This window comes from Pseudorasbora parva, chromosome 24, assembly GCF_024679245.1.
Source record: "Pseudorasbora parva isolate DD20220531a chromosome 24, ASM2467924v1, whole genome shotgun sequence".
Lineage (NCBI taxonomy): Eukaryota > Metazoa > Chordata > Actinopteri > Cypriniformes > Gobionidae > Pseudorasbora > Pseudorasbora parva.
Genome location: NC_090195.1, coordinates 15,672,835 through 15,684,877, shown reverse-complemented (window position 1 = coordinate 15,684,877; position 12,043 = coordinate 15,672,835). Strand labels below are relative to the sequence as shown.

At 36.4% G+C, this 12,043-nt stretch overlaps 1 protein-coding gene across 2 annotated transcripts in view; it reads right to left on the bottom strand.

The window, feature by feature from the left end:
• Positions 1-359: 359 nt before the first annotated feature.
• The window catches only part of ctdspla (CTD (carboxy-terminal domain, RNA polymerase II, polypeptide A) small phosphatase-like a), a 49,232-nt gene continuing 37,548 nt past the window's right edge, over positions 360-12,043 (bottom strand). For both annotated transcript variants that reach the window (XM_067435428.1, XM_067435429.1), the window contains 3 exons: positions 9,709-9,801; positions 6,774-6,959; positions 360-1,307 (listed from right to left, as the gene is read on the bottom strand). In XM_067435428.1, the coding sequence (XP_067291529.1) occupies positions 1,182-1,307; positions 6,774-6,959; positions 9,709-9,801 (405 nt within the window). In that variant the 3' untranslated portion in view covers positions 360-1,181. The remainder of the gene's footprint in view (positions 1,308-6,773; positions 6,960-9,708; positions 9,802-12,043) is intronic.

Here is a 12,043-nt window from a genome sequence, read left to right as displayed (position 1 = left end):
CCTGTCGAGGAAAACCAAGCATATTTAAATTCACTGTACTGTAAAGATCCTGTACACTGTTAAAAAAAAGTCACAGCCTGAAATTTTTAAATACAATCGACTTGGAAGTTTAAGTTATTTCAACTTAGATTATGTTAAACTGAATTTAAAAATTAGTTACATCTTGTATAACTTATAAAAAAAAGTTGAAAATTTCTTAACTTATTTTTAAGAGGTAAAACAATGTAAAAACACGTCATAACTTACTGAACATATCATTTTTTACAGTGTACATTGTGTGTCATTGGCTCATGGCTTCCCAGCATCCCTTCAGAACTTAATCAAGTGTAATGCACACAAATAGACACAAACATGTGAGCCATTCTTTATATTGATTGCATCTTTTATTTTGATAATGATGATTATTCATTTCAGATCATGACGTACTGGATTGTTGATTACCGCGTTTTTCACAATATATGTCGTAATATCAGTTCAAATCACAGTTGGGTAATAGATGCAAACAATTATTTTGAACAAAATGCTCATATGCTATATTTTTGAAGGCATAATTTAACCCAAGAAAATAACAGCATCATCTTTTGCTCGATAGTATCATTCAGTCCAGTGAAGACTCCTGACCGTCACCGTAAAGTCTTCATGAATTGTAAAAGACTTATTGTTTGCCTTGGTCTTACAGTAAGTGTTTGTTTAAAGGTTTCGAATTGTAAATATGCAGCATACAAAAAATCATTTGTGTCCTCATAAAAACAACAGTCAGAAGGCACTTCGTTTGGTACGAGAGAACAAGAAAAAAAATAAATCACAGTTGTTGGAACTACCGGTGACGCCACGGAAAAGACTGCCTGCATAGCCTGAGCAGAAAAAAAGTTCAAAGTGTTTTCACGCCGGTCCAGAAAAATAGCTCGTCTTGTTGTTTTTCTCTTCTTTTTTTAATACACTCAAGGATAGTAAACTCTTGTGTTTCTCTTTTTAAAAAAAATTACGCTTTGTTTTCTTCTTTCTGCATCAAAGGTGAGTGTTCATATTTGCTCGCCAAGGAATATTGTTGGCCGTTGGTCACTTGAGAGAGATAAAGTAGCATTCGTTGGGTGAGTGAGTGGTGTCCTTTTGATGCCAGAGCTCGTGGTGGCTGGACCCGAGACGGTTTGTGTTGGACCCGGCAGTGCTGAACCCGTGTGCTACCTGGCCCTCAGGCTCTGTAACACACCATAAACGTCTGTCTCTCTGCTCAGGCCTTCAAACAGTGGCAGTAAATCCAGCAGCTCGGTGTCTGTCATGTCATCAAACCACGACTGCACCGGCACCTGCAAACACAGAAAGACACACTTTAAGGGGCCGTTACGCTCGCGTCTCAAGTCTTTTGTAGTGTCTTGCCGCATTTTTAAAGGCACAATATGTCATTTTCGCTGCTAGAGGTCGCTTATTCTAAACAAAGGTGTAACTTGATGACACCTTGATTTCGCTGTATCATGGGAGTTGTTGTCTTCACCTCTACAGCCAAAAATAATCACATGGATGAGCTACTATATTAAAGAATTATTAACATTAGTCCTACTGTAGTATGAAGCTGTCCTACTGTAGTATGGAGTATGAAAGTTAGCTCGTCCTGGTTAAAATATAGCCTGGATGCCAGCTGAACTCATCCCCGCCCACAACATTTGAGCTCGAGTGGTTTGGTCTGGACTCGATCCATAGAGGAGTAATTATCCCCGAACAGAAACTGGTCGAACCAATGAAATCATCAGGGCGGGCTTTAGACGATGACAGACAGATGATCAACAGTAACGTTATCATACACGTCATCAAAGGCACTTGGATTATATTTGTTCAAATCCTAAACGGACCGTTTTTTTTTACAACGTCAAAGATTGTTTATTCCAGCGCGCGTGCAGACAGGGTTGCCAAGTTTTTACAACAAAACCCGCCAACTACTAGCCCAACTACTTTGGGGGGGTAAAATGTGTGTTATTTTGGCAAGGTTGCCTGCTAAAATTAGCATTCATGGGTCTATATATCCTATAATAATCGCTTCAACAAGCGGACATGGAAAACCACCCGCGGAAAAAAACGTGGACTTGGCAACACACTGCAGTTGAGTTCTGTTGACATTTGACAACTAACGTAATGCGTCATTCCGTTGCTCTGATTGGTTGTAGGTCTATCCAATTGATTTCTTTCCTGGTTCGGTTGAAACACGCCCCATAATCACAGCCCAATGGAGGAGTCTCAGACTCATATTGTGACTAGAATTGAGTATGACCACATCATCAGGCTAGTTAAAATAGCTTATTTCTCTGGATTTAATTATTCTTGGAAACATTTAGGATAAAGTCCACAAAAAAAGCAGTCAGCAAAATATATAACGTTCTAGTGGTTTTTGGATATTTGAATCCAAAAATCGTACATATAAGACACAGTGTCAAGTTAAAAGAATTTCAACTTTTACACACAGCGCCACTCATCAATGTCAGTTCCAAAACAGTGGACCAATTAGAAGACCTCAGAGTATGGAAGTAAAACTGTGCCACTGGATTTTGAATTCTAATTTTTAGCACTGAATTTTTTTACATCGAATTTTTAACACTGAATTTTATTTTGCATCTAAATCAGACTTTGAATTTTTAAAGCCATCGAATTTCTAGCTGTTTTTTTTTTTGCCTATGACATTTTTTCAATGTTTTAAAAAAATTCAGTGTAAACAGAAATTCAACGTCTCAAAAAATTCAGTGTAAAAAAATTCAACGTCTCAAAAGATTCAGTGTAAAAAAATTCAACGTCTCAAAAGATTCAGTGTAAAAAAAAAATGTCTCAAAAGATTCAGTGTAAAATAATTCAACGTCTCAAAAAATTCAGTGTAAAAATATTCAGAGTCAACATCCGGGTAACCAAGGAGAAGCAATCGATCCCTGTATCAAATCATCCAACATCCAGCCAATCATTTACGCTCCATTGGTGGAAGTGAACTTCCCCGCCTTCCTGTTTCAGCGTCACATGACCAATGGAGCGTAAATGATTGGCTGGATGTTGGATGATTTGATACAGGGATCGATTGCTTCTCCTTGGTTACCCGGATGTTGACTCTGAATATTTTTACACTGAATTTTTTGAGACGTTGAATTATTTTACACTGAATCTTTTGAGACATTAATTTTTTTTACACTGAATCTTTTGAGACGTTGAATTTTTTTTACACTGAATCTTTTGAGACGTTGAATTTTTTTACACTGAATTTTTTGAGACGTTGAATTTCTTTTTACACTGAATTTTTTTAAAACATTGAAAAAATGTCATAGGCAAAAAAAACAGAGCTAGAAATTCGATGGCTTTAAAAATTCAAAGTCTGATTTAGATGCAAAATATAATTCATTGTTAAAAATTCGATGTAAAAAAATTCAGTGCTAAAAATTAGAATTCAAAATCCAGTGGCACAGTTTTACTTCCATATCAGAGGAACGGCAAGCACTGCAAGCTTTTGTTTACAGTAGCAAATTGGCATGATGTTTTATTTAATGGTAACATGGCAGAGGAAGCATTCATAGTGGCTGTGTCCGGATACCTTGAATTATATAACATTTCTTCAAGCAATTATCACAACCTGTTTTTTTAAAAAAAAGAGCTTGGAGAGAGCTGCTGTTTGACCATTTCTGTTATTTCCGTTATTGTATCACATCTCAAAAGCACTTCTCGAGACCCTCGCGTTCTGCACTTCGCTTTTTTTAAACCATTCCTGAGCGACTAATTAGCAACTACGCTCATTAAAAACTACCAACTGTGCTCACTAAATTAGTATTCGAGCAAAATAAATTTATTCTGATCAAGAACCTTTGGTCACTGTATAGGGTCCGCTTAAAACATACACCCTTAAAGGCATAGTTCACTTTGAAATTAAATCATATCTAAAACAAATACCTCATGGGCATCCGAGATGTAGGAGTATTTGTTTCCCCAGTAGTTTCAATTTTGATCATTTTAGGTCAAACCGTTCTTGTCTGTGCCTCACATAATGCAGGTCTATGGTCACCACCCCAAAGAGCATACACAGAGAAGTCCAAATTAAACAATCCCCCATCGTAAGTACACACTGATGGCCTAAGACACGAAACCAGCGATTTGTGTGAGAAAACGAACAGTATTTATATCGTTTTTACCTCTTGTACACCACTACGTCCGACTGATTCGAGGGCGCGCGTGCGTGTTTCCTGTTGTGACATTCGCGCGTTCTGGCTTTAGTCTGCGCAAGCGCGGAAAGCGCCGGAAGTGGTATCACATTCTTGATCAGTGTATTCTGGTTCAAATAAATATGGTTGTGAAAAAAATTAAACGTCGTTGTCTGTTAATATATCGAAATCTTCTTCCATTGCGATGTCCTGTACATCTAAATATGTTTAGATCTTCACAGTGAAAGGTAACACTTCCCAAATTTCTGTGTAAACAATGAGAGACGTACACGCCCGAGAGATCAACTTCCTGCGCTTTCCGCGCTTGCGCAGACTAAAGCCAGAACGCGCGAATGTCACAACAGGAAACACGCACACGCGCCCTCGGATCAGTCGGACGTAGTGGTGTACAAGAGGTAAAAACGATATAAATACTGTTCGTTTTCTCACACAAACCGCTGGTTTCGTGTCTTAGGCCATCAGTGTGTACTTACGATGGGGGATTGTTTAATTTGGACTTCTCTGTGTATGCTCTTTGGGGTGGTGACCATAGACCTGCATTATGTGAGGCACAGACAAGAACGGTTTGACCAAAAATGATCAAAATTGAAACTACTGGGGAAACAAATACTCCTACATCTCGGATGCCCATGAGGTAAGCTAAAACATATCAAAATTTAATTTCAAAGTGAACTATGCCTTTAAAAGTATTAACCACTCCAAAATGATCATTCTTAATTGTTACAAACCTTTTTGTAATTGTAACATATCTTATTGTGAAAATTGTGACTTTCTTCAGCTGAACAAAAATTATATATTTTGAAGATGGTTGTTCAGATTTGAAATGACAGGGGTGAATAAATTATGAACATTTTCCTTTTTTGGTGAACTATCCCCTAAAAAAAACACTTTCCCTTTAAAGGAACACACCGACTTTTTTGTGTGTGACTTTTTTGGACTTATTTACCGTATCCCCCAAAGTTAGATAAATCCAAACATACCATTCTTATCTCTGTGCATGCCATAACTCTGTCTACACACCACTGCTCAATAAGTGACAAAATAACACCAACATTTTCTTATTTACATGTTGTTATGTGTATAATTACATTGTGTACTAAGACTGACGGAAAATGAAAAGTTGTGATTTTCTAGACCGATATGGCTAGGAACTATACTCTCATTACTGTGTAATAATACATTAACTTTGCTGCCGTACCATGGGTGCAGCGGCGCAATGATATTACGCACCACCTGAAAATAGTCCCCAGCATGCTCTCTGTGCTAGAAGGTTGCCATGTTGGTTATGTTGAATGAATGAATGAGGCATTTATATAGCACTTTCATTTGTACTACTGTACACCCAAAGCGCTTTACACTCATGTCAGGGGATCTCTCCTCAACCAACACCAGTGTGCAGCATCCACTTGTACGATGTGACGGCAGCCACAGTAAAACGGCGCCAGTGCGCTCACCACACACCAGCGATAGGTGGAGAGGAGAAAGGGTGATAGAGCCAATTCAGTGGATGGGGATTATTAGGAGGCCATGATTGGTAAGGGCCAATCGAGGGAATTTGGCCAGGACACCGGGGTTACACCCCTACTCTTTTACAAGAATTGCCATGGCATTTTTAATGACCACAGAGAGTCAGGACCTCAGTTTAAAGTCTCATCCAAAGGACGGTGCTCTTTGACAGTATAGTGTCCCCATCACTATACTGGGGCATTAGGACCCACACAGACCACAGGGTGAGCGCCCCCTGCTGGCCTCACTAACACCTCTACCAGCAGCTACCTGGTTTTCCCAGTTAGTCTCCCATCCAGGTACTGACCAGGCTCAGCCCTGCTTAGCTTCAGTGGGAAACCAGTCTTAGGCTACAGGGTGATATGGCTGCTGGCTAAGTAGATAGAAGTTCTATGTTGATGGAAGTTAGCCTATTTTCAGGCGCTGCGTAATATCATTGCAGGATTATTATGCATTATTGATTGATGATTATTATTAATCATAACAATTGTAGTGTAAGGTCTCTTTATGTAGACCATTGATGTCCCCTATACTCCTGAAGTTCTTGCGTTATTCAGTTTGTGTAGAGCGCTAAGTCGTATGGAGACTTAGATTTTATTCCGATTTATCTCGCAGGAGGTGCTGTTGACAGCAGTGGCAGATAAAGGCATACGCGACTGAGCCAACCAACTGTGTGCAGTGTCTTGAGAAGAAGTCTCCACCATCTCAAAGATAACAGGCTTTAATAAGCACCTTCAGCTCATTAGTTTGAATACAGAATAACACCTTCTAATCTAAGAGGACGGGTGCGAGCAAGTGTAGGAGGTGACAGCAGTGAGGTAGGATCTGTCTGACTGCGGTTTCCTCCACAGGTCTCTCGCTACAGAGTCTATAATTGATGAGAAGTTTTGACAAAGGAGTGTTCAGAGCCAGCGGCTGGGTTCTACCTCATTAGTTCCACTGGAAACAAATATTCTGGGATAAAAGACAAATTCACACACATCACAAGTTCTAAGAGTCAACATGCAACCTAAATTACATGGTAAAAGTGTATTCTGATGCTGTAATGTCAAGTCAACTGCAGGTGTGGCCTATAGTGGTACGTACCGCATTCTCTGGATGGAAGATGTAGGAGGCAGGAGAGTTGTCCACTATGATGACTTTGTTGAGCTCCCGGCCCAGTCGGCTGAGGTCTTTGACGTAGTTCCCCCTGTGGAACACACAGGATTCCCTGAAGAGCCGTGCCCTGAACACACCCCACTGGTCCAACAGGTCTGCTACAGGGTCAGCATACTACAAGAGCAAAAACAGACAGCTATGAGCATAGCACATAAACAATACAAAAACATAATAGAAGATTTATAATAACTTGCCTTGCCTAATAGGGCTGCACGATATTGGGAAAAATATGTTTTTCTGCAATATATTTTGGTTTTCTTCAATATATGAAAGCAATTTCACCAGATGATTTAAATGGCTCTATTTGTAAAGAAATAATCATTCTATGATGATTGGGCTGATTTTGTAGGGTAGTGCATCTGTATTGAAAATAATAAACATAGATAAAGCATAAATAAATACAACAGAACATAGATACAGAGGATATAAGCAGTGCTTTATGTTTTCAGATAAATCTATGTATTCAGGTTCAGACATTTAATAATCAGATGTAAAATAACATTGCAGTCTTTACTTTTTCAGTTAAATATAATTAATATAATGAATTAATACAATTTATATTTGTTATCACTACAAAAGTGATTTTATCTTTCTCTTTTGTTGTTTGATTGACATTGGTGACACAAACAGCTGCGAGTATATTAGGCTGCTGTCACTTTAAGACAAATGCAAGGATCCAATATAATGACATATACTATTTTTAATATTTAAAGGGGACCTTTTGATTTAGTTTTGGGGGTCTACTAGAATAGGTTTGCATGCTTTATTTAACAAACAGCTTTATTTTTCACATTTTAAGTATCTCTTAAGCCCGCTCAGTGTGCTCTAATTGGCCAGCTGGACCAGTGTGTCGTGATTGGTCAACCGCTTTGAATGCGTTTTGGGTAAGAGGTCACCATTTGCGACACAACTCGAGTCTCTCGTGAACGCATGTACGGGCTTTGCCAGTGATTGTTTTTTTATTTAAAAAAAAAAGTTGTATGGAGTCATATGGATACTTTTACGATGGATGGATGCACTTTTTGGAGCTTCAAAACCTCGGACACTGTTCAATACCATTACAAACCTGGGAAGAGCCAAGACAGTATTTAATGCAGCGGTGGCCAAAATTATTAGAATACTTGGCATAATCTTATTGGGCCTGGATTTATTTTCCAAGAGGATAATGACCTAAAACATTCTTAAAACTATTGCCGGAAAGAATCTGCTAGAACACTGAAAATGATGGACTGGCCCCCTCAAAGTCCGAACCTCAACTCCATCGAGCACATTTGGGGTGAGTTGGAAAATAAACTGGACAGATCTATTGTACATTCAAAGGAAAGCCTTTGGCTTCAGTTGCAGAAGGCATGAGATAACATTAGTGTTGAAGTTCTCAGAGGAAATATATTGATACTATGCCAGAGAGATGTGCTGTAAATGCTGCAAAGGGTGGACATACCAAATATTACAGCGGATAAAAACAGTACGACTTACTTCATCTGATATTTGATGGTCAGAGCAACCATCTGCATGTTTCATGAACATTATGAAATTAATTATGTTTGGGAGGAAAAAAAGGTCAATATTTTCAGATCTGTCAAGTGTTCTAATAATTTTGGCAACCACTGTATAACTCTTATTGTGATTAGCTGAAAGAAGAAAGTCATATACACCTAGGATGGCTTGAGGGTGAGTAAATTATGGGATAATTAAAATTTTTAGGGTGAACAATTCCTTTAGGTACTGAGTCATATTAATTAACGACAAGCACTTACTATATAATTAGAGCTATGGTTTGGCTTAGGGTAAGTTGCATGCAATTATGCTTTATTTACTGTTATTACTACAGTAAGTATGTGGCATATATAGCAAGGACACTGTAAAATAAAGTTTTACCAAAAATATATTCTAAACCTGAAGCTGAAATACTGAACATTAATGAAGGTTGAGTGTCAGTAGTACTCAAGCATGCTATTCTTGCATAATCATAATAAAGCAATGAAACAAGTTATAAGAGTTTTAAATGAATAAATGAATTAAAACACAAATAATCAAAAAATAATTAAATATCGATCAAAGAACAAATAATCTGATAAAAAAAACCAAGAAATCCAAACCCAATCCAAACAACATCCATTTAGTTTTAAATCTGAGTAAATCCCCTTAGCTTTTTAAAAACTGAGATAAAGTAACATTCAAATAAGATGCCATTCTATTTTAACAAGGAATCAGTTTTCTTGCTGCTAAAATTGAACCTTCTGCAGGGAAATCATGTTATATAACCAGAGGTGCCTTATACATCATATCATGAACAAGACGAACGATTAACAATGCATACCAAACTCATTGCCGACAAACTCTCGGAGTTGTTATTATTATTGTGTATGTATGTGTGTGTGTATATATATATATATATATATATATATATATATATATATATATATATATATATATATATATATATATATATACACATATATACATATACATATATACATATATATATATAGATAGAGAGAGAGAGAGAGAGAGAGAGAGAGAGAGAGAGAGAGAGAGAGAGAGAGAGAGAGAGGGGTGAAATAACTCTCAATAACGATCACTCTCTGTTCCACCTTGACTATCTCACAGGAGTTGGATCCTGTGAGCTCTACTGACTTTACTTCATCACTTATTTGCATAAAGTTAAACTTTTCTTAACTTTGTTGAGTCACTGGGCATGCACACATTGCATTGCAATGCTAATGTTGCTAATGTGGCTGAAAAACCACCAACTTCCATTGAAAAGGATTTCCGTTGCTATAAATCGAGTCTGTGAAGTATTATCTAGAAACGAATAAGATGGTTTATATATGCAGTGTGAAGAAACATGAGAAAGCCTTACCTTAGCCAGACTGGCTGTAAAAAGAACACATTCAAACAGTTCGCCCATTTTCTGCAGGAACTCATCCACATGAGGCCTCTTCAACACGTAGACCTTCAAACAAATGAAAAAAAAAATGCTATTACTGATGAAAACTAATCACAAAATTCTGATTCCTGGAAATAGACAGACGCTGAACCTTCAACTAACCTCTTTGCGGTTTTTCAGTCTTGAACTTGTCGATCAGTTGCTGCAACCCAGTGCAAGTAACCGAGAACAGGCCAACCCTGATCCACAAAGCCTATCCTGGATTACTTGAACCAGGTATCAGCCACGTCGCAGATGTATTCCAGCCATATTGACACACAGATAGATGTACTATCAACACAGTTCAGGCTCCCTTAAGTGTGTTTACACTGAGCTTTCGACTGTGTTCAGTCTGGTGACATTTGTTTACTTCAAGTTAGTCACCTTAAGCTGACTACATCGCACCCAACGACTCGAGGAGAATGATAAATGAGTCGAGATTCCGAACGTGATTTAACATCAACACTTTGGGGCCGCTCATTTATTACTTTTTCTACAGAGATGAAAGGATGTGCAAAAAAAGAAAAGTTAATAAAAATATGAAGCCTCAGAGAATACACGTTGGAAAAGGGAAAAAAAATAATTAACGCTGATATCTTAATACGGCAGAAAATCCACAGAACAGCATGGTCGCTGTCACTCTTTTTGTACATGTATTTGTACAATGTATTTTATGTTTCGATTCCTAGTTAAAGTAAAGTAATATTCTGGGTTCAGTCAATGTTAAAATAAAACTAAAGCATTTGTGATTAACACAAAAATGAATTTCTACTTATCCCTCCTTATCTATAAAAAAAGTTAAAGAAAGGAACTTACAATTGAAGTGAATGGGGCCAATCCATAAATGTTACAATACTCCCTATTTAAATACATTGTTAAAAAAGATTGTAATATCAACATTAAAAACTGTAAAAATTCTACAGTAAAAACCTGTTAATTGCTTAATGACAAGTTCCCTTACTCTAGTAAGCTATTTTCTTTATATGTGCGAGACTTCTGCTTCACTTACAGGTAAATAACTAGAAGAATAAAGTGCAGTAAACAGCATACAAACCAGTGTGTTTATGACTATGATAATGAAATTAAAATAATATGATGATAACTAAAAGTTTGCAATATAAAGCAGCTTTGGTACGGGTAAAATAACTGAAAAAGAATGGCACTGGAAGCCAGAGACATTAAAAAATAAGGTGGATACAGTGAAAAACAGTACAGATCTAATGGGATTTTAATGTAATTTTACAGTAAAATACTGTTATATAAATGTAGTTTTTGGACATTTTATAATTTACAGTGAAAAAATGTATATTGACATTCCCAGAATTAGCTGAGTGACAGTTCACATTTGATGTTTTTTCACTGAAATAGTTGTTTCTTTGTTTTTTCTTATCATTTATCATCTCTTATCATGTACATTAGGGTTTTGTGTCATCTTATGTAACTGAATTAATGTTATCTGAGACCATGCGCTTTCTATATATTAACATTGTATGCAATTGTAATGAACTTTGATTCATTACTAGGCTTTTTTTTTATACCACTTGTTCTTAAGGTGGCATATTATAATGTATGGAAGCCTGCTTCTGCCACTTAATAAAAAAATAAAAAGAGTAATTGCTACTTTTTATCTCATAATTCTGACTTTATATCACGAAATTTTAACTTTATATCTCAGAATTGTGACTATATCACGAAATTGTGAGTTTATATATATATATATATATATATATATATATATATATATATATATATATATATATATATATATATATATATATATATATATCACGTAATTGCAAGTTTATATCTCAGAATTGTGAGGGAAAAAAAGTTAGAATTCTGAGATAAAAAGTTGAAATTACTTTTAATTTTTTTTATTAAGTGCCGTAAACAGGCATCCATAATAATGGTATACAACTGATTTTTTGTAGATTAACAACAGATTGACATTATTTCACTTATTTTAACTGTAAATTTGATTTCAATCATTTAATTTATATCTGTAAAAATTAAAAAACTGCCATATTTTTACCATATAATGTTCTTGGGAAGTGTGAAGTTATATTCAATTCAACAGTGTTCTTGCCATTAAAACTCAGAATCTCAAGTGGCTATAAAAAACAATGCTTTCTACTTTTAAATCCTGAAAAAATTGGCCACATCACCTTTCATTGTAAGTGCCTCACCTTAAACCTTGTTGTCAATTGATCTTATCTTGTATGGAATTCAGAATATTTCTTTCATTTCAATTTATAACACTGATTGTTGA